Source organism: Bos grunniens, chromosome 25 (assembly GCF_055505025.1).
Source record: "Bos grunniens cultivar Pamir isolate PY7600 chromosome 25, Bosgru_T2T1.0, whole genome shotgun sequence".
Taxonomy (NCBI): domain Eukaryota; kingdom Metazoa; phylum Chordata; class Mammalia; order Artiodactyla; family Bovidae; genus Bos; species Bos grunniens.
In genome coordinates this window covers 28,680,019-28,700,981 of record NC_141189.1, presented here as the reverse complement: position 1 = coordinate 28,700,981, position 20,963 = coordinate 28,680,019, and the positions used below count along the sequence as shown (strand labels likewise).

Genomic DNA, 20,963 nt, shown 5'->3' with positions numbered 1-20,963 from the left:
AACATCCACATAGTAGGGTGAGGGGAGAGAAGTCACTTCTATAGTCACTATAAGCACTATGTCCATATAAGTGCTATGTCTAAGCTATAGGAAAACCAATCACATAAAACGGGGGGAGGCAAACTATGGCCTAAAATTATAGCCCAAACCAGCCCACTGCTTGTATTTAAATGGAATGCGAACTAAGAATATAGTTCACATTTTTTTAATCCTTGGGGAAAAATCAAGAGAATAATTATATTTTGTGACAAAGTTATATGAAATTCAGATTTCAGCGTCTATGAATAGTTTTGAGACACAGCCATGTTTATTTAAGTTCTATGGCTGTGTTTGCACTACAACTGTGGAGTTGATTCTCTGCTATAGAGACTACACAGCCCACAGAGCCAAAAATATTTACAATTTGGCCCTTATGTAGAAACTACAGAACTTCTTCAGTTTTATTTTCTTCCTCTGTCAAATCTGCCATAATTTCTCCCTGTCCACCTCACAGTATTACTGTGGAAAAAAGAAAACCAGATAAAGGACCCACCATCTATTTGTCTTCATTACCATATGGCCTGTGCCAAGCACAGGCTTCTACATAGTATATACTAAGTAAATATTTATTGAATGAGGGAATGAATAAAGCAGATATTCATCTACAAAACCCAGAGCTAATCTGGAGACAGAGATGAAGTTACTGCAGCAATGGTAATAAACTAAGGTACTTGTCCTTTCTATCAAATACAGACACCTCACACCCCCTAACAATCTCCTCTCTAGAGCCTAAGAATTTGGGATATTCATGATACACACAACTTCGACATGCTCTCTCAAGTTTATTCAAGGCGAATTCTAACTAACGTGAAGCTAACTAATGCATTTTTCTTTAAGATCATTTATTTCCTCATTCACCAAACATTTACTTAGTAGCTGCTATGTAGTAGGCTTGTGCTTGGCACAAGGGATACAATGATGGAAACACCAGAAAATGCAATCCATTTATGTCATCTTTTTTCCCACAGTAAATGTGTGTGAAAGCCAAGGGAGAAATCGGCCACGTTTTTAATGAGGAGGAAAAAGAGGCTTGCTTTCCTGGTGGCTCAGCAGTAAAGAATCTGCATGCCAATGTAGGAGACACTGGTTTGATACCTGGGTCAGAAGATGCCCTGAAGAAGGAAACGGCAACCCACTGCTGTGTTCTTGCCTGGGAAATACCATGGAGAGAGAAGCCTGGCTATAGTCCATGGGGTCACAAAAGAGTCAGACACAACTTACTGTCTGAACAACAAACAGAAGCTTAATGAAGTTTTGGAATTTGCCCAAAATCACACAATTATTAATAGAAAACGGACAGAACCAGGCTTATCCACTTCTTCCCACACAACCAAGGTACCTTTGGTATCATCCAATGCAAGCAAAAGAAAGTAAAATATATTAGTACAAATGTGCACCCAGAAATTTTCCTAAATGCTCCTGGGAATGATAAGTAATTTGGTCATAGCAACTTGGTGGTCATAGCAACTTGGTGGTCAGAGCAACTTCTGTTTCGTCATTTGAGTGAGCGTCTCACTCCTGCCATTATCTCTCAGTCTTCAAGGAATTCAGATAGTGCTTAAGAGCAGACTGTGACATCAGGCTGTCCTCCTATTACTCCCCAATTCTGTTGCTTCCCATCTGTGCAGATCTGGACAACGTACAACAAGTTCTCTGAACCTCAGCTCCCAGGTGTAAAATAGGCCTGATAACAGCAGCACCTTCATAGGATTAAACCACACCAACGAAGTAGAAAACTTAGCAATGGCCTTCTCTCCACACCTAGTCTAGTCCTCAACACCCGGTATTACCCATCCCATCCCTGAGTTTTTCTGTTGCTTTTCACAGCTCTTCTTTCTAAAATTATCTTATTTGCTTGCTTTTATTATGTCTCCCTCACTTAAATATAAACTCCAGGGTAGCATTTACTTATGGATCATGGGTGGGTTTTTTTTTATTCATTATTGTATCTCCTGCACCTAGGTCACGGTCTGGCACACATCAGTAATTCTTGAATGAAGAGTTTAATAAGCGTCTAGGACGACAATTTAGGCTTCAACTTCTCTGTATGAAAAACAGAATATTTATACTCAGAGATGTTGGAAAGTGCAAACGATGTAACTGGAAAGCTCTAGGTAGTATCAGAAAGGTGCCACGGAAATTAAAAAGTGTGTCACAGTGCCACAATACAATCTGTGCAGTGACTCAACCCTAAGACAACTCAGTGCTCTAGGTCAAGCCAAAGGCTGCACTCTAGGGAGTGTTGATAGACCGAGGAGGGTGCAAAACGTTAGAGGTGGTTGCAAAAACACTAGCCCTTCTCTTCCTGTCTTAAATTTCCAACAGTACACACTCCTCTAGAAAGGCTCCTCTCCACACCTGGAAGGGCCCTCAAGGGAGAAATGAGACAAACTGTAGTCAGGGAGCCAAACACCCCCAAAGGGCAGCAGCAACGCTGCAATGACAGTCGTGAACTGAGCAGAAAGGGAGGCAACTCGAGCCTCTGTTGGGGGCCTGACGGGTGGGTCCCATGGCTTCTCAACAGTCTAGCCAACCTCCCCCACCCCCGCTGGCAATAGGCAGAAGGAAGGGACACACTCCCGCGTTCCAGCCTGGTGCCCAGAAAATGAAGCGCGTCGGGAACAAGTTCCCAGCGTTGCCAGCAAACTCACCTCTGCCGCCGGCCCCACCTCCGCTCACATTCCGGCCCCGCCGCCTTCCCCCCGCCCCCCCAGGCCCTTTGTTTTGATTCCCGACTCCGCAGCTCCCGCCGCCGCCGCCAAGCGCACCCTCCACTTCCGCTTCCGCACCGCGCCTCCCCTGTCGCAAAACCGACGCCCTTCTCTCCTCATGGCTCCGCCCCTTCCTCCGCCCCTCCCCCGCCGCCGCGTCCTCCCCGCGCGGGGCGTGCTGGGAACCCCGGGGGGGGCGGGGCCTCGCGGCCCTGCAGCCTCGTCAGGCTCAGTCCCCTCCCGATAAACCTCTAAATAGGGACCTTCCCTGGGGGCTACCTCGGCTTTTTTGGCGAAAGCCCCCAGTTTATGGAGGCCTTGATCCTGGCTTATGGTTGTGGCGTGGAACGGAACCTCAAAGAGGGGAATTAGGGTGCTAGTGAGGCGGAACCCCGGGAAAAAACCTGCCAACCGGGATTTGATACCATTCAGCCCTTTAGGTCTTTTGAGGGAAGGCGGTTTAAGAGGGATTTCGAAGAAAAACCCGATCGTTTGGCATTTTTTTCTCTTACTCGCTCTTGTCACGTGATGGTCCTATTAAAAAAAAGAAAAACTAAACTAAATGACGCCTGTTTGTTATAGCATCCTTCATCTAGTGCAACCTAGTGGCGAGCGGAAAAAAATAAAAATAACTGCCAACTGGGCTTCCCGCGAGGTCCTTCGGGCCGGCAGGGCTCCTCGGGAAATTGTGATCCGGCTGGCAAAAATAAAGCCTGTTCGAAGACTAGGCTGGATTGTGTCACCAACAATTAAGAGGTCCTCGTGACTTATGTAAAAAAAAAAAAAAAAAAAAGATTTTTTTAAAGTCCTGGTCCAAAGCTCGTTACAAATGAATACTTTTCCAGGGACCGGTTGGGCGAGCAAAAGGAGATTTATAATTGCAAAATCCGTGTGAAGCCAGGAACAGCTTATGTTTTAGTGGCTAGATTTGCCATGTTTGGGGTTTTTTTTTGGGGGGGGCGGTGTTTTGGGTTTTTTTGGCTGCACATTCTTCACTTTTATTTGAAATTATAAATTTTTTTACGTAGGCAAAACAGACATTTCTTAAACTGCCAGCTGTTCACTATTTCCTGTTGCAAATTAGAAAAACAAAGCACATATTTAGATTTAGACATAGTTTAGGATGCAGTAGTCGAATGCAGTGTAAAAGTTTATTTCTGAAGTTTGCTAAGAAACAGGTTAACCTTGCAAAGGGATCAGTAGGTAAAAATGGCCAAAAGAGAACTTTTTTCTCTCTTTAGTATGTAATGTGAGGCAACCTCATTAGGCAATCCACATTAAGTGGGGGAGATTTCAGGGGAAGCTAATACATCCTTGTAGGCTTTTTTTTGTAGACAGGCATTGTGGAGGGCAAGATCAAACATGTAGCTGAAGAACCCTTTGTACCAGTAGTCCATCTTCCAGAAGGCCGATGACAAGTTCACACATCAGCTGCCTGCTCAGGTATTTATTACCGCTGAGTAATTCTTCATTGTGTCTGTGTGTGGGGCACATTCTCCAAGTGGGAATTAGGACAGATGAAAAACAACCCTGTTTCTAGCGTTTTTTTCCGAGTACCAAAAATTCACTTCTCAAAGAGGTATTTTTTTCCCTCCTTTTCATTCTTTCTAGTGTCTCCGAATACAGATAATATTAACTAAAAATATAAAAGGAAGCAAAATAATTGTGAAATTTTTAATTGCTAAAGAAAAAAAAAGGTTTAGCTGTAAAATAAAGAGTAGACACATGTCTGACATTGCCAGAGCTGTGCCTGGTGTAACAGGTAAATAAAATACAGTAAATAAAAACAAACCAATCATACTAAATGGAAGGCTAATGAAAAGGTTGAATTACAAATAGTTTTTAAAGATATGCTTCTTTATTATTTCCTATAGAAAATTAGCCTAAACTACACTTGCCCTTAGAAACACAATTATGCATCAACATGTAATTTGATGCTTGTGAAAGGGTGTGTTTTTTTTTTAACATTTTTCTTAAGATATGTTTTCTAGAGATAGCCTCTGTGAATCTATTTCTTTGCTGGGCAAATTCTTAAGATTACCTCTCAGTTACCTGCCCTGTCCATATTATAATCTTTATGAAACCAAGACTAAGATTTGTTTTTGTGCAATTCAAATGGCTGTTACATTCCATCCAGCTCCTAAATTAATCTAGCTGCCACAAAAGGCGTTTCTTCTCCAGCTACTTCCGTGTTATGGTTAGTGTTTTGAAATGATAAATTATGGTGGAAGGATTTAAGCAAGAGAAACCCAGCTTTCTGCTCATTAATATCTGAACGCTCCAAGGAAAACAAATTGAACAAAGAGAACAAAGTTTTTAAGTACACCAAAATTTCCCTTTCATTTTTTTCAAGGTTTTACCCAATAACAAACCCGTTTACCTAAACATATTCCTGAGAGAAGTTTAATGATAATCATTTCAATGTCTTCTTCCTTTTATTTTTAATGGAAAAATGAAGAAAATTGAGAACCCAGTAGTTTAAATGATAATGTCGTTTAGTCAGTACTGATCAGCTCATCAATGTGTGTTTCAGTTTATGTAAACTGGTGGGGCAGCGTTGCAGCTGATTATTCTCTCCCAGAATCCTCACAGAATGGTGAGGTTCTGGCAAGGCCAGCGCAAAAGTGACAAGAGGATGCAAATCATTTATTAGCATCTGCGGCCAGGATGGATATTTCCTAAAAGACATTCTGATACCTTCCTTAACCCTGTTGATGTAGGTGGTAGATCCCTTTTGTGTCTCTGAGCTTCTTTCAGGAACTAGCAAGGAGTCAAAGAAGAATTAGGGCTTTTCTGGTGCCTCAGAGGTAAAAGAATCTGCCTGCAATGCAGGAGACCCTAAGACACAGGTTCCATCGGAAAAGGCCACCTACTCCAGTATTCTTGCCTGGAGAATCCCATGGACAGAGGAGCCTGGTGGGCTACAGCCCATAGGGTCGCTAAGGAGGTGGAAGTGACTGAGTGATTAAACAACAACAAAGAGGAATTCAAGGCCATTCTTAACCATGGCGGGGACACAGGAGGGATTCCATGTCTGGTTGGAGGCCTCAAAGTAGCTAAGATCTCTCTGCCTCCAGTATCATGACAAAGAACACTGATTAGGAGTCAAACATACCCAGCTTTACAGCCTGATTTGTTTACTAATTGTGAGACCTTGGGCAATGCATTTAAACTTCCTACACTTTTGCTTTCTCATCTTTAAAATGAAGACAATAAAAGTTCTTTCCTGTGGTTCTCATCATCTGGATCTCAGCTTCATTGTAACCTGGTATAGTGGCTTTCCCTGACATTCTATCTGAAGGGACCTCTCCCAGCCCCTTTCTATTACATGACTTTGCTTTATTCATAGCACTAATTAGCATCTGAAATTATTTCACATTTTCTGTTTGCTGATTTAGTGTCCTTTCTTAATACTACAAGCCCTTTCAAGACAGGTGTCTTGTCTGACATTTATTGTGCTATAAGTGAGTGCTCAGTAAAAATTTATAAACCTACTTGGTGAACAAGTAGGACTGCTGTGAAACCCACATCAAGAAATTAGTATTATGCCTGACACAGACAGTGGTGGTTTAGTCACAAAGTGGTGTCTGTCGCTTGCCACCCATGGACTGTAGCCCATCAGGCTTCTCTGCCCATTGGGTTTCCCAGGCAAGAGTACTGGAACAGGTTGCCATTTCCTTCTCCAAGGGATCTTCCCCACCCAGGAATCGAACCTGGGTCTCCTGCATTGCAGACAGATTCTTTACTGAGCTACCAGGGACCAGTAAAAAAAAAAAAATCATGATCACTACCTACATTTTTTGTTGTTTGGTTGCTCAGTTGTGTCCGACTCTTTGCCACCCCGTGAACTGCAGAATGCCAGACTTTCCTGTCCTTCACTATCTCCCAGAGTTTGCTCAACCTCATGTCCATTAAGTCGATAGTGCTCTCCAACCATCTCATCCTCTGTTGCCCCCTTCTACTCCTGCATAGATTGTACTTAACTATGTGCTGAGGCCACTGTCCTAAACCTTTTACAAATGCTAAGTGAATTCATTTCATCTCTGCATAATCCTAGAGGTAAATCCTATCACAAATCCCATTTTATAGATGAGGAAAGTAAATCACAGAGAGTTAACTTGCCCTAACCAAATCAGTCAATCCTAAAGGAAATCAGTCCTGAATATTCACTGGAAGGACTGATGCTGAAGCTGAAGCTTCAATACTTTGGCCACCTGATGTGAAGAACTGACTTATTGGAAAAGACCCTTATGCTGGAAAAGACTGAAGGCAGTAGGAGAAGGGGACGACAGAGGATGAGATGGTTGGATGGCATCACCGACTAAACGGACATGAGTTTGAGTAAACTCTGCGAGTTGGTGATGGACAGGAAGCCTGGCGTGCTGCAGTCCATGGGATCGCAAAGAATCCATCATGACTGAGCGACTGAACTGACTGAACTTGCTCAAGATCATACAGCTACTAAGGGGCAGAGCTAGGATTCAAGGCCAGGCCCCAAAACAAATTTCTATAAAGGAGCTTTGCTGCCTTTTCAGAAGATAATGATGTCGAAATTTTTATATTGGTTGTCAAGTTCTGGGAAGGACCTGGGACACTGCTTACTCTAAGGAGACGTAGATCTTTGTTCTTCTATCTGCTTCGGAGGAAATCCAAGAACAGGAAAACGCAATCGGGGTGAAGGGCAGGGAGTCATATTTTCTTGAAGTGGCCCGCAAGTCCAAGCCCGTTCCCCGCGGTGTCTAGGGAGCAGCCCGCAGCCTCCAAGCCCAGCCAGAACCCTGGCAGCAGCAGGAGCCTCCCAGAACCCCTCCCGCCAGCCCGCCTAGGGCCGCCGCGTGGCCGCGCCGCGCCCGGGACCTGGGAAAAAAGTTTCCAAAAGGCGCTGCTCGGCGCTGATTGGCCGCGGGGGACGCGGTCCCGGGGAGCGGCAGCCAATGGACGACGCCGGCCGCGGGCGCGGGGGCGGGGGCGGCGGCCAGAGGCCCGGGGCTGCACCGCCCCCCGCCGCAGCCGCCCGAGCCGCCGCCGCTGGTCCGCAGAGCCCGAGCCGGTAAGTGCGGAGCTGCGGCCCCCGGGGCAGGGGTTGCTCGGAGGCTGCCATCGCCGTCGTCCTCATCATCGCCACGGCCGCGGGGAAACTCTTCTGCCCGCCCGACGCCCGCCGCGCTCTCGGGACCCCCGGCCGCGGCGGTGCAGGGAACTTGGCGCGCCCTTCACTTGGGCGTCGCTTCCCGGGCGCTGGGCTCGAAAAATCGCCCTTCTCCGGAGCCTCCCTTCCTAACTTAGTGCCTTCCCACCCTTGTGTCCTGCGCGCCCGGCTCCTCACCCTTTCGCCAACTTTCTTTCTCTTTCTGCGCTCGCCTCTCTCCGACCCCGCTGCCCTCCCCTCCCTGCTTGACTTCCTTGGCCCTTCTGCCCTGCTCGTCCCGGGTCCCCGGAGCCCGGTTGCTCTGCCCTGTTCCCTTCCATCCCCCGGCACCCCGACATCCTTCCTAGAGTCCTCTGGTCTCCCTTCTCGCTCAGTTTCTGCCCCGCAGCCCTCGCCCTTTCCTCCTGCTGCCCCCACCTCCCTCTCCGTCCTCGTAGCCCCCCGCCGTCCCCATGCTCGCCCACGTCCCCACCCCACTGCCACCCTCGGCGGAGGCCTCTTTCCAAAAACCTCCCCTCTACTTGGCACTCCCCTCCCTTTGGGAACGTGTTTGGAACGGTCTTGTTCCCTCCGCCTTTCTCAGATCTCTGCTGCAGGACGGTTCAGATTTCCCCTGACAGCACTTTGGGGAAGGGTTGGATAAAGGATGAAAACGCTTCTAGAGCTTGAATGCGGTGACTGGGCTTACCTGCCTCTCTGAGGTCATAGGAAACCCCTCTGGACACTGCTTTTTTGGGGGACCCTAAGATTATCTTCTCCAGTCCTCTCAAGTTCACTGTCTCCTGAGGGCTTGACCTTCCCTTATTTCTTGGTCCAGGTTTTGTACCTGGTGTGACCCTCTCTACTTGTAGGTCCCTTTAAATTCCTTTCTAAAGAAATGGCCTATGCAGCCTGTGCTGTACAGAAATTTCAGATTTTCTCTGTGAGTTTTGTTGATGTATTCTAGGAAAGGATGGCATTGTAGGATGTGTGTGTGAGTGTGTGTGTGTGTGTGAGCGAGTCGCTTGTGTATGCTGCGTGCTAAGTCGCTTTGGTTGTGTCCACATCTTTGCGACCTGATGAACTATAGCCTACCAGGCTCCTCCATCCATGGAATTCTCCAGGCAAGAATACTGGAGTGGGTTGCCATTTCCTTCTCCAGGGGATTTTCCCAACCCAGGATCCACCCCAACCGGGTCTCCCACATTGCAGGCAGATTCTTTACCATCTGTGCCACCAGGGAAGCATAGGATGTGGGTAGGGTCCTTTGAACTTGGCTCAGACAGTAATGTGTCTGTCTGCAATGCGGGAGACCTGGGTTCGATCCCTGGGTCGTAGTCCTGGGACTCTCAGAGCCACCTGTTATTTAATCTCTGACCCGTCCTGACCCCGACCCCCCACCCCCCTGCCGGCCTCCACCATGCGTATTTCGCCACTTTTGAAACTTAAATTTTTCCTCTTGGTGTGTCTTTTGTGTCAGATTAGATGCAAATGATCCATGCTCCTAAAGTGTCAGAGGCCTCTGGTTGGTGTGTTCTATCCCATTTTGGATAATAGTTTCTTAACTTGCCTTATTCTGTTAGGATGTTATTTTTGTTTCCGGAGTGTGTTCCTTTGCTTTAGAACGTGTGAGGCCAGAGAGATTGCACTCCCTTTGCTCACAAGATAATTCCCAACAGGACCGTGCTGGTAGACAGAAAGTTTGTGTCTGCAGTTGGTACAATGTTTGCAGCTAGTCCTGATGTAGGTGCTCTGGGTCTGCCGCGCTCAGCAGCACCTAGTACTTAGTGGGTGTTGGGAAATCTTTGGAAAAGAATGGAGGAGAATGCACCACTGTAGGAAAAGCTCCCTCCCTGGCATCTTGGTTCAGTAGCATAAAATTCTCCCTGGACAGTAGCTTTCTGGATTTTTTGTTGTTGTTCACATTTAAGCTCCTTAAGATTTCAAAAGCAATATATGCTTATTGTAAAAAACATTTATTGTAGCAGGTGTCAGGAACAAGTTCTCATCTTATCGGCTGCCTTACTCCCATTCTGGTACCTCCTTCCAGACCCTTTTCTGTTTATGTACACAGCGGAAGCTACATTTGCAAACAAAAATGGCACTTTTTTTCTTTCTTTTTTTACACTTTAAACTTTTTATTTTGTATTGGGGTACAGCCAAGTAACAGCATTGTGGTAGTCTCAGGTACACAGCGAAGGGACTCAGCTATACATATACATGTGTCCATTCTCCCCAAAGCCCCCTCTTATCCAGGCTGCCACATAGCATTGAGCAGAGTTCCATGTGCTACACACTAGAAAAATGGCACTTTCTTAACATGAACTTTCTTCCGTATCATTACTCTTAATTCTTAGCTGCACAGTTTTCTGATCAGTCTTCAGTTAAGTTTCTCCAGCTCCCCCTCATCATTACATCAGTGATGGTGTACACCCTTGAGCATTTGTCCTTGCATGCCTGCTGAGGTGTTTTTTTGTGGGTAGATCATTTCAGACTTTGAAAGCACCGAGACAGAAGTCAGACTTGCTGACTCTTGACTGATTTTGCCCCAGTGATGTCACTTATGCAAAATGTAAAGCCTGCGTCATAAAGTGGAAGCTGTGGGAGCCTGTGCTGGCCTTTGGCAGCCGCTTTCTCCCCCTCTCCCCTGTGTTTTGATTGGGAAGGAGTGTGGTTGGGGTGGAGAAGTTAATCCCTGATGGTTTGCAGGTGTGGATTGCCCCTGACCAGCTGTGCTGGCTTTCTTCACTCAGAGGAGAGCTGAGAAAGACTGCTTTGTCTTTTCTAGAGTTTTGAAATCAAAGGTGTGTATCTCAAGTGTGTTTTCAGACTTTCCTAATAAGTGTGATCATGGAAAACATGCCAAAAAAAAAAAAAAAGCTTGCTGAAACGCTTTTGTAAGAGTAATAGATCTAAGTTATTCAAAACAGAAAATAAATACCTCTGAGACCACTAGATCCCAGTTTGTGCTTGTATGTTGTAGTACATACACTGGAGGTGCCCAGCAGGTTTGCCCACAGAGCTACTGGGACAGGATGCAGCAGGATGGTGTATTGAGAATGCAAGTTCACAAGTTCAATCCCTTGACACAGATGCAATAAATGCATGCAGTATCCAGCTTGAAGATAGTGTGTATAAAGTTGTGGATGCTATGACTATGCACTGACACCTGTCTGTCACAGTGCCTTTTAAAAGACCGCTTGGCCCAAAAACTGAATCTGACTTCTATACAGTCTATCGGCAACCCCAAAGAGACCTTGAATTTGAATTCAAAGTCTCCCTTGAGCTTGGGTCTGGTTTGCCTCTCTCACTCCTTTGCATCTATGGAGATGGCCAAGACAGGTAATGTTTCTGCTCCAGCTTCCCAAGAAGCCCAGTGACTGCCTTAGCAATCCCTGGGTCAGGAAGACGGCCTGGAGGAGGGCATGGCAACCCACTCCAGTATTCTTGCCTGGAGAATCCCATGGAACAGAGGAGCCTGGTGGGCTACAGTCCATAGGATCAGAAAGAGTTAGACACAACTGAAGTGACTTAGCACGTGCACACACACACACACACACGCTGTCTCTCTCTATCTCTTTCCAGCATCTTCGAGGTAAACAGAAAGGATCCAGTTGTTTGGAAATGACATATTAAATGCCTAGCACTCCACAAACAGAAGGTGATGATAAACTTGTAATGCTGGGAAAGGGGAACCTTTGCCAGTCATCCTGCCTGCTGTCTGTGGCAGACAAGAATGCACATTAGAACTTTTCTGAGATATTTTCAAGTGGAAAAAAGGAAAGGTTTAGATTTTTAAGTGTGGTGTTTCATAAGAGAGTGAAGTTGAGCTGTTATTTCTTTCCTCTTAGCCTTGAGCATCGTCTTCTTCTTCCCTAAAGGGTGTTTTTAAAATGCAGGGGTTGTAATTAGAGCCACAGTGGAAGCACCTCCTAAAAAAGCTCAGTTTCATTTATTTACTGAGGCTTAAATTCTAAGCCTCACTGGCCATGATAACAGTACCCTTTTCTGAAACTCATCTTTGGTAAGGCTGCAGGATGAAGGTTACTAAAACTCCAGTAACTGTTCTGAATATTCCTTATCATGAAAACCTGGGAAGTGGGTAGTTTCCAACATGACACCCTGTCCTTCAGCCCCTTGCCATCAATGAGATGCCACTCGGGTGCTGAGCGAGAAAGGTTTTTCCCCATCCTATTAAGTCCCTTTCTCGGCCATTTGGCTAAGATCAGGTGTGTATGGTGGCTGCCCAGGTGGCATAGTGGTAAAGAATCTGCCTGCTGTTACAGAAGACACAGGAGACAGAATCGATCGCTGGGTCAGGAAGATCTCCTGGAGAAGGAACTGGGAAACCACTCAGTATTCTTGACTGGAGAATCACAGAGGAGCCTGGTGGGGCCATAGTCCATGGGGTTGCAAAGAGTCAGACATGACTGAGTGACTGAGCATGCAGATACACATTAAGTATCCTAGGGATTTATAAAAACTAGCCTTCAGAGGGTCTCTTGCTTCTTTTCCTTAATCTCACATCCCCTTCCAGTGAGTGGTCAATCTTTATGTTCCCCTGTGTTCTTTCCTTCCACAAGCATTTATTGAATGCCTGTTATATGCCAGACACTGTTCATGGCATTGGGAATTTAGGGGGAAAAAAAAATGATGGTGAGGATCCCTGTGTTCAAAACTGATATTCCAGTTGTTGCTGTTCAGTTGCTCAGTTGTGTCCAACTCTTTGCAAACCCCATGAACTGTGGTATGCCAGGCTTCCCTGTCCTTCACCATCTCCTGGAGCTTTTTCAAACTTACGTCCATTGAGTCGGTAGTGCCATCCGACCATCTCATCCTCTGTCGTCCCCTTCTTCTCCCGCCTTCAGTCTTTCCCAGCATCAGGGTCTTTCCTAATGAGTCAGCTCTTTGCATCAGGTGGCCAAAATATTGGAGCTTCAGCATCAGTCCTTCCAATGAATATTCAGGACTGATTTCCTTTAGGATTGACCGGTTTGATCTCCTTGCAGTCCAAGGGACTCCTCTCCAACACCACAGTTGAAAAGCATCAATTCTTTGGCGCTCAGCCTTCTTTATAGTCCAACTCTCACATATGTATGTGACTGTTGGAAAAACCATAGCTTTGACTAGATGGACCTCTGTTGGCAAAGTAATGTTTCTGCTTTTTAATATGCTGTCTAGGTTTGTCATAGCTTTTCTTCCAAGAAGCGTCTTTTAATTTCATGTCTGCAGTCACCATCTGCAGTGATTTTGGAGCCCAAGAAAATAAAGTCTGTCATTGTTTCCATTGTTTCCCTTCTATTTTCCATGAAGTGATGGGACCTGATGCCATGATCTGCATTTTCTGAATGTTGAGTTTTAAGCCAACTTTTTCAGATAAAACAGAAACACAACTCATAAAGTGATGAAATAAAATGAAGCAGGGATTAATGTGGCAGTGAAGGGCTGGAGGAGGTATTTGGTGGGATCTTCAGAGAAGGTCTCTCTAGGGAAGACGGTTCAGCTGAGGTCTGAATGGCAAGAAGGGACTCTGCGGGCAGAGATCTGAAAGAGGAGCATTCCAGGCAGAGAGAACAGCCAGTGCAAAGGCCCTGAGGTGGGAGCACGCTTGGTATGTTCAAGGAACAGAAAGAAGGCAGTGGGACTACAGCATAAGCAGGTGAGGGGCAGGGCTGTAGGAAATGTTTAGAGAAGTAGGCGGGGGCTCATGATGATGAACTTGAACATGAGCTTTTTCCAAGCAGCAGGAAAAGTCAGTGTACATTCATTGTTCCTGGTTCCTGACTTTCTCACCCTCCTGTATGCAGAGTTCCCCGATGCCATGAGGTTGAGACTGTCCACACAGTCATCGATGGCCACACGGCACTCAGTCACAATTGCGTGGGCTCTGGGCTCTGAACACTGTAGACATTTGTCTGGTGACCTCATGCTAGATGCGCTCTGGGCTCATTAGAGCTTGTGGCTTGAGCAGGGATTACCAGAATTAGGTTTGCCCTTACCTGTCACCGTGGTAATTACTATTATCTACACTCTAGGTGCTCTTATCCTTTCTACTTTCAGCAAACAAGATCGTTCACTCCAAACATTCATTAGGCCTCTCTGGTAGCAGAAATCCAGGCCTAACTGGTCCAGCCAAGAAAGGAAGTTGATTACCCCTCCTCACCTTCAGTCAGGGATGACTGGACCCAGGTGTCCACCTCTTGGCCCTGCTTTCTTGTTTTGGCTTCATTCTCAGGCAGCCTTCTCCCTTGTGATAGAGAGATGACCGCCACAAACCCTGATGGAAAGAGAGTTTCTTCTCTACTCCACCCCCCTCGGATCCCGGCTTTACAGAGATATAATCGACATATCACATGGTATAAGTTTAAGGTGTAGCACACGGTGGTTTGAGACATGTATATATTGTGAAATTATCATTATAGTAAGGTTAGTTACACCTTCAGAGAGTTTCTTTCTTGATAGCTCTTTGAAAGGCCTGGGCCTGAACGCTTACTGTCTCAGTTTGGGTTAGGTCTACCCCTGAGCCAATCATTGGCTCAGCTTGGGTTAGGCCCACCTCTGATCCAGTCATTGGCTTAACTTGAGTTAGGCTGATCCTTGTCACTGGTTCAACTTGGGTTAGACCCACCCTTGTCGCTGGGCTCAGCTTTGGGATAGGTGCACCTCTGAGCCTGTAACTGACGCTGGAGGCGTGAGTAGTCACATGCCATCTCCTAGGTACAGTGGCTGATGACAAGTCCACCTGAGCCCCATGGAAAGAGTATAGAGTTGGTTCCTCCAAGAGAACATTGGGGTGCTATTACAAAAAGATGGAAGAAGGGATGCCGGACTGAGGGATAAAATCAAGTTAACTTTCTACTCCCTCTAGCTTCTCTGCTTTGATCAAGCTTTCAGAGAAACTCTGTTCCCCAGAAGGGAGTGGGTGGGGACATGGCATGTTTTTTCTGAATCAGGGAAGGGTGAGAAATTTGAAGGGAGAGATGTGAAGACAGGTCCTAACAGATGTAGAGTTGTCAGTAAGTGCTTTACTCAGATGTAGGTATCGTTGTTCAGTTTCTACCAGGGACCCACTTGGTTGGTGATCGTGTCCATGTCAAAACTGACTTATTTAGCGGAATGATTTGTATTTTTTACCTAGATATTTGGCTTGTTAGTTATGTCTTGCAGAGTTGGGGGTTGTGTTCCTTCTTTTTTCCCCAAAGACAGAACTGTGAGCTATCTTGAAGGGAAGAAGGGACTTTGGAGCAATCTCATTTGAATTCCTAATAACCTTTTGACAAACTCAGAGTCTTAAACAAATTGAGAAAATAAGCTATTAACATTGAGAAACGCTATCAGCAAGGAGTCCGAGGACTGAGAACTGTTAATAGGAATCTGTTCCTGACCTCTGTCCTGGATAGCTCAGCATCCTCAGAACCTGTCACCACTACCCTCTGTTGTTCAGTCGCTAAAGTCGAGTTCAGCTGTTTGTGACTCCACGGACTGTATCACGCCAGGCTTCTCTGTCCTTTACTATCTCCCAGAGTTTGCCCAAACTCATGTCCATTGAGTCAGTGATGCCATCCAGCCACCTCATCCTCTGCTGCCTGCCCCCTTCTCCTCCTGCCTTCAGTCTTTCCCAGCATCAGGGTCTTTTCCAATGAGTCGGCTCTTCGCATCAGGTGGCCAAAGTATTGGAGCTTCAGCTTCAGTCATTCCAGTGAATATTCACGGTTGATTTCCTTTAGGATTGACTGATTTGATCTCCTTGCTGTCCAAGGGACTCTGTCTAATTCGTCTCCTTTCTTCTCACACCCAGTTCTCCAAGATCCTGTCTACTTCCTCTTCCTCACCTCCCAGTCACTCCTCCACCCCCTCTATCCCTCCTCCTGGTGTTGAAACCATTCTTGCTTACATCACCAGTGACCAACATTTCACCAAGTCTCGTGGGTGGATATTTTCCAGAGCTCATCTTACTAGCCTCTCTCTCGCATCTCAGATACCATGGAACATTCATTCCCCATTTTCCCCTTGAAACTGTCTCCTCCAGTATAGTCACTTTCCTGGTTCTCATCTCTCTCACTTGTTTCTCCTGTCTCCTTCCATCACCGTTTCTTTCCTTGCTCAGCTTTCAGATACTGGCACGCCTCAGAGTTCCATAAATAATCCTCAGTTGATTCTTCGATGGTTCAGTCACAAGAAAAAAGGGAAGATCCAGCTCCAAACTCATGACTCTTAGATTTGTGTTGTTAGCCCGGACTTCACCCCGAGTTTCAGATCCGGTGTCACATCTTGATGGATCACAGGCAAATCCAACTAAAAGTGTCCGAAGCTGGTGTCAAGTATCCCCTCACCCTGCAGACTTCCCTTCTGACATTCTCCTTCTGTGATGATGGAGATGGTAGAAGCACCGGGTTGTCTAAGTTAGAACCCCTAAGCTGGCCTGCTTTCCCCTTCCCTCCAATGTAATAAAATCAGCAAATCCTGGTATATGTATCCATCCTTGGAATGTAACATATTGTAATATAATGTAATGAATGTAATGTAAATAATGAACTGTAGTTTGTCTAGGTTTAGTTAATTTTTTGGCAATTTTTCTTTTTTTGCTGCAATTAATCCAACATAAAGTTCAGGAATTTCCCCCCCACTCTATTAAAGATCAGCTGTTTAACTAGATGTGGGTAATAGCTTTAAAACTTTCTCTCCTAGACATTATGCACCAAGAGGAGTGAACTCTTCCCCCCATTTCCACAATGGCGGACTCGGGCAAGACCTTCAGCTCCGAGGAGGAAGAGGCCAACTATTGGAAAGACCTGGCTATGACCTACAAGCAGAGGTCAGTTCTCCCAAGTTCACCTGCCTCACAGTGATGGCAGCGAACATTTACTTTGGGCCTTCTGTGTGCCAAGCCCTGTGAAGAACTGAACATACATCATCTCAATTAAATCTCCATGGTGGCCCGTGGAGAAACCATTCTCACCCCATTTTACAAATGGGGGACTGAATCTCAGTGACAGCAAGTAACTTGTCTAAGGGCACATAGCCGGGGTGGGGTGGGGGGGGCAGGGGCAGCAGAGCTGGGATTTGAACCCCGGAGCCTAGAGGGTCCTAAGCAAAAGGCTGTGCCACTCCCAAGCTTATTTTCTGGCAGAGTTTTTTGTTTGTTTCTTTGTTGTTGTTGTTGTTTTTAAGTGTAAACAGTTTCTTTTTATTGTCTTTTTATTGTTGCTATTTTGTAACAGGCAAAATTATTTAGGTCAATACATTTTTAAGGACTTTCTCATGTTCTGATTCTTTCCACTGCCAAACACCTTAGTTCCTCCAAAGTTATACTATTCAAGATAAGTAAGCTATGAAAAACTTAACATTCAGACTTTTTTTATCTTAGGTATTGGCATATCCCAATGATCTGTACCACTCTATTAATAGGGTGTGACAGCTTGGGAATGAATATGATTTGAAGTTAACACATTTTTAGAGAGTATCAAATTGTGGCAGTGTTTTATCAACTCTCAGATGCCTTATCTGGTCAGCCCTCAGGTGTGTGGGAGAGAACTTCTCCCTGTAGCTAGCTGTCTAGGTTGTTACAAGTTTTTTAGTTTGAAACCAGTGTTTCCCTGTCCCTATCTGGGAGCTGTGGGTGTGTGCGTAACATTGTTTCTTCTGTCGTTTCTCATGGATTCTTGTAATCTGCTCAGGCAGGTCTTATTCCAGCTCCTCTGAGGCTCCTCTGATGTCTTTATTCTTAGTTTGATTTAAAGTGAAAGTGAAGTCCCTCAATCTTGTCCAACTCTTTGGGACCCATGGACTGTAGCCCATCAGGCTCCTTCATCCATGGGATTTTCCAGGCAAGGATACTGGAGCAGGTTGCCATTTCCTTCTCCAGGGGAATCTTCCTGACCCAGGGATCGAACCGAGGTCTCCTGCTTTGCAGGCAGACGCTTTACCGTCTGAGCCACCAGGGAAGGGCTTGTTAAATTAAAAAAAAAAAAAAAAAGCCTTGAATTTTAAGGGTTGAGAAGCCAGAATTGGGTATTTGGGATATGGAGCAGGGACCCTAGATAGTGGTATGGTAAATGAACCTTTGTATTATGTCCAGTTTCTGCTTGTAAATAACTCTGCAGAGAGTATACAGTCTGAAGTATATTTACTATACATTGGGTTCCAGAAACTACACGTTGAATGAATGACTGGACGGTGCATTGGTTAAGAAAGGGCTGTGGAGTCGGGCACACCTGGGGACAGCTCCACGCCCTGTTTCTGACTTGTTTGACCTTGAGACGTGCGTGTGTGTGTGTGTTCAGTTGCTTCAGTTGTGTCCACCTCTTTGTGAGTCTATGGACTGTGGCCCGCCAGGCTCCTCTGTCCATGAGATTCTCCAGGTAAGAATACTGGAGTGGCTTGTCATGCCCTCCTCCAGGGGATCTTCCTGACTCAGGGATCGAACCTTAGGTTCTTAGGTCTCCTGCGTTGGCAGGTAGGTTCTTTACCACTAGTGCCTCCTGGGAGGACCTTGAGACAGATGACCTCATCATCTGTATAATGAGACAGTTCCTGCCTCAAAAGGCAGTTGAATAAAGAGCAGATCCATGTCTAACACTCAGCAACGCATAAGCGCTCAGTGATGAGCTGACATCTGGGAATCCCGCAGGGCAGAGAACACCCAAGAGGAGCTCCGGGAATTCCAGGAGGAAAGCCGGGAATACGAGGCAGAACTGGAGACACAGCTGCAACAAACTGAGAGCAAAAACAGGGACCTGCTGATGGAAAACAACCACCTTCGTATGGAGCTGGAGACCATCAAGGTGAGGGGGTGAGCGGAGACACACCCAGGTGTGTGGGTGGGTGTCCAGCACCCGTGACCAGAGAAGGGAGCCTGTGGGTGTGGCCCCCTCCCACCCCTAGAACTGCGGGCATGTGGGGCACTTGAGCTCCCAGTGCCCCTGTAAGAGACAGAGGATGAGATGGCTGGATGGCATCACTGACTCCCATGGACTTGAGTTTGAGTGAACTCCGGGAGTTGGTGATGGACAGGGAGGCCTGGCGTGCTGCAGTCTACAGGGTCGCAAAGAGTCAGACACGACTGAGCGACTGAACTAAAGAGACAGGTCTCACACGTGTCCCATGGCCATGTTTAGCAATCCCAGAGCACATGTGGAAGGTAGACTTTTCTAGAGTATGGATCATGGCTGGAATTGCTGATTGTTATAAGGCCCAGGGTTATGCTGTCCAGAATGGTAGCTCCTGTAGCCACACATCTCTAGTGGGCGTCAGTGTGAACACAGAGGCTGTAGAATGTCTCCATCATTATGGAAAGTTCTGTTGGACAGAACTCAGGCTCCTCAGCCTCTGTTGACATTTGAAGCCACACGACTCTTTGTTGTCAGGCTGAGTTTTACGTTGCGGGGTGTTCAACGGCATCCCTGGTCTGCACCCACTGGATGCCAGTGGTACCCCCTGCCCCAGGTGGTGACCACAGAGGTATCTGCAGTCATTGCCGAATACCTGGAGAACCACTGCTCTGAGGGGTAGAGACTGGACACTCTGTATGGGTTACCAGGCGATCACGAAGTGTTACATTGGCCTTAGAGACGGCTCTGGGCTATCACTGCCAGGCAGGGTCACCTGGCCAGCTTTGTAAACCTCAGACAGGGCTGGCCCCACCCCGCCCTGAGAGTTTCGTTCTCAGGAAGTCTGGGTGGGGCCCCAGCAGACCTGCGTGTCTTTTTTTTTCTTTCTTAATTTCTTTTTTTTTTTTTTTAAACAGAGCTGCTCATATTTATTTTGATGAGCCACCGGGGGGAAAGAGCCAAGGTCCCGCAGTGTGAGCCCAGGGCTAGGTGTGACGCACAGGAAAGAGGTGTGCCCTTTGCCCCTGGAAGGCTCGTGGGGGAGACAAACCTGACGGCCAGAAGCTTTTAGTGAAAAGATGCTCAGACACAGGCAAGAGTGAACGTCAAGTGGACCTTGGGAACCTGGGTTTCCTAGCACACAGGAGAAAGTGGGGCGAGCAGATGGATTGGGGACTGAGGGATGAGGAGTAGCACAGGGAAGACCCCACAGACTTTGGAAGCTGAACGGTGGACTCTGAGCTTTAATGGTGTAGACCACAGAGCCCAGACTGGCCATCCACACAGGTCAGTCTGGCCCGTAGATGTTGTTTGCTTAAGCCTTTGGTGATTTTCACTCAACATTTTATCATGAGAGCTTTCAAGCACACGGTCGGGTTGAAAGACTTTCCCAGCGAACACCTGTATATCCACCACCTGGGCTCTGCCAATGACCTCTGCCACACTTGCTCTTTGTTATCTGTCCATCCATCAGTCTGTCTTCCCAGTGCATTTCAAAGTGAATCACCAACTTCTGTATGCTTCTCTGTAAATATTGCAGTAGGCTGTTAACTAGAGGTGAGGGTTATGGTTCATTCTTTTGATAGTAACATTTATCTCTTTAGTGGTCTTTTAAAAAAATATTTAATATCTGCATTCAGAATTGTGAGGCTTTTTGTAAGAACTTGGATTTCCGGTTTCCTTTGATCGTCCTCTGGTGGCTCCTGCCACCCCAGCCTGGCCTTCGTCCATACTTGCAAAAGGCAGATTGGTTAGAGCAAGGTCACCCCGTCCCAGCTACTGTCCCCCCATCAGCTCTGACGTCAGGGGCTGAGTGTCTTTTGTGGGTTACACCTGGCCCACGTCACTCACTCTGTTAACAGGCTGACTGCTGCCCTAGGCACTGGGGAACCGTGACAGCTTTTACACGGAAGGGGGCTCAGGGTCAGAAGACTGGTGGTTTGAACCATGGTTTGGAGAGGGTAGGAGGACCTGCACAGATGCTGATAAATACACATGTGCTAAGTAATTAGGCACTTCCAGACCAAGCACTTGAACTGGCAGAAGACTTCTCTGTGAGGTTTATGAGCCACAGGGTGAGGAAGGGGATGACCTCAGAGTGAAGAATGGCCCCCGGCACATATTTCTGTCACCTAAGAGAAAAGTTTTCAACTGAGTCGGACTCCTTGACAACTGGCTTATTCATCACCAGATGAATAAAAAAGCTTGTAAGGGATCCAACAGAGCGTCTATTGATGCCTCCATCAGCTGACAGTT

The 20,963-nt window shown here is 46.5% G+C and overlaps 2 protein-coding genes across 11 annotated transcripts in view; one reads left to right on the top strand and one right to left on the bottom strand.

The window, feature by feature from the left end:
• Positions 1-2,826, bottom strand: part of MARF1 (meiosis regulator and mRNA stability factor 1) — a 39,592-nt gene extending 36,766 nt beyond the window's left edge. For all 6 annotated transcript variants that reach the window (XR_015154676.1, XR_015154677.1, XM_086375624.1 and 3 more), the window contains exon 1: positions 2,691-2,826. The gene's annotated coding sequence lies outside the window, so the exon portion shown is untranslated. The remainder of the gene's footprint in view (positions 1-2,690) is intronic.
• Positions 2,827-2,939: 113 nt separating this feature from the next.
• NDE1 (nudE neurodevelopment protein 1) overlaps positions 2,940-20,963 on the top strand; it is a 40,004-nt gene continuing 21,980 nt past the window's right edge. For 2 of the 5 annotated variants that reach the window (XM_086375628.1, XM_086375632.1), the window contains exons 1-3: positions 7,754-7,800; positions 16,567-16,693; positions 18,509-18,662. In XM_086375628.1, the coding sequence (XP_086231754.1) occupies positions 16,611-16,693; positions 18,509-18,662 (237 nt within the window). In that variant the 5' untranslated portion in view covers positions 7,754-7,800; positions 16,567-16,610. Of the gene's footprint in view, positions 4,194-7,753; positions 7,801-10,592; positions 10,683-16,566; positions 16,694-18,508; positions 18,663-20,963 lie in introns of those variants that run through there. The other 3 variants (XM_086375629.1, XM_086375633.1, XM_086375630.1) reach the window with 3 other exon arrangements.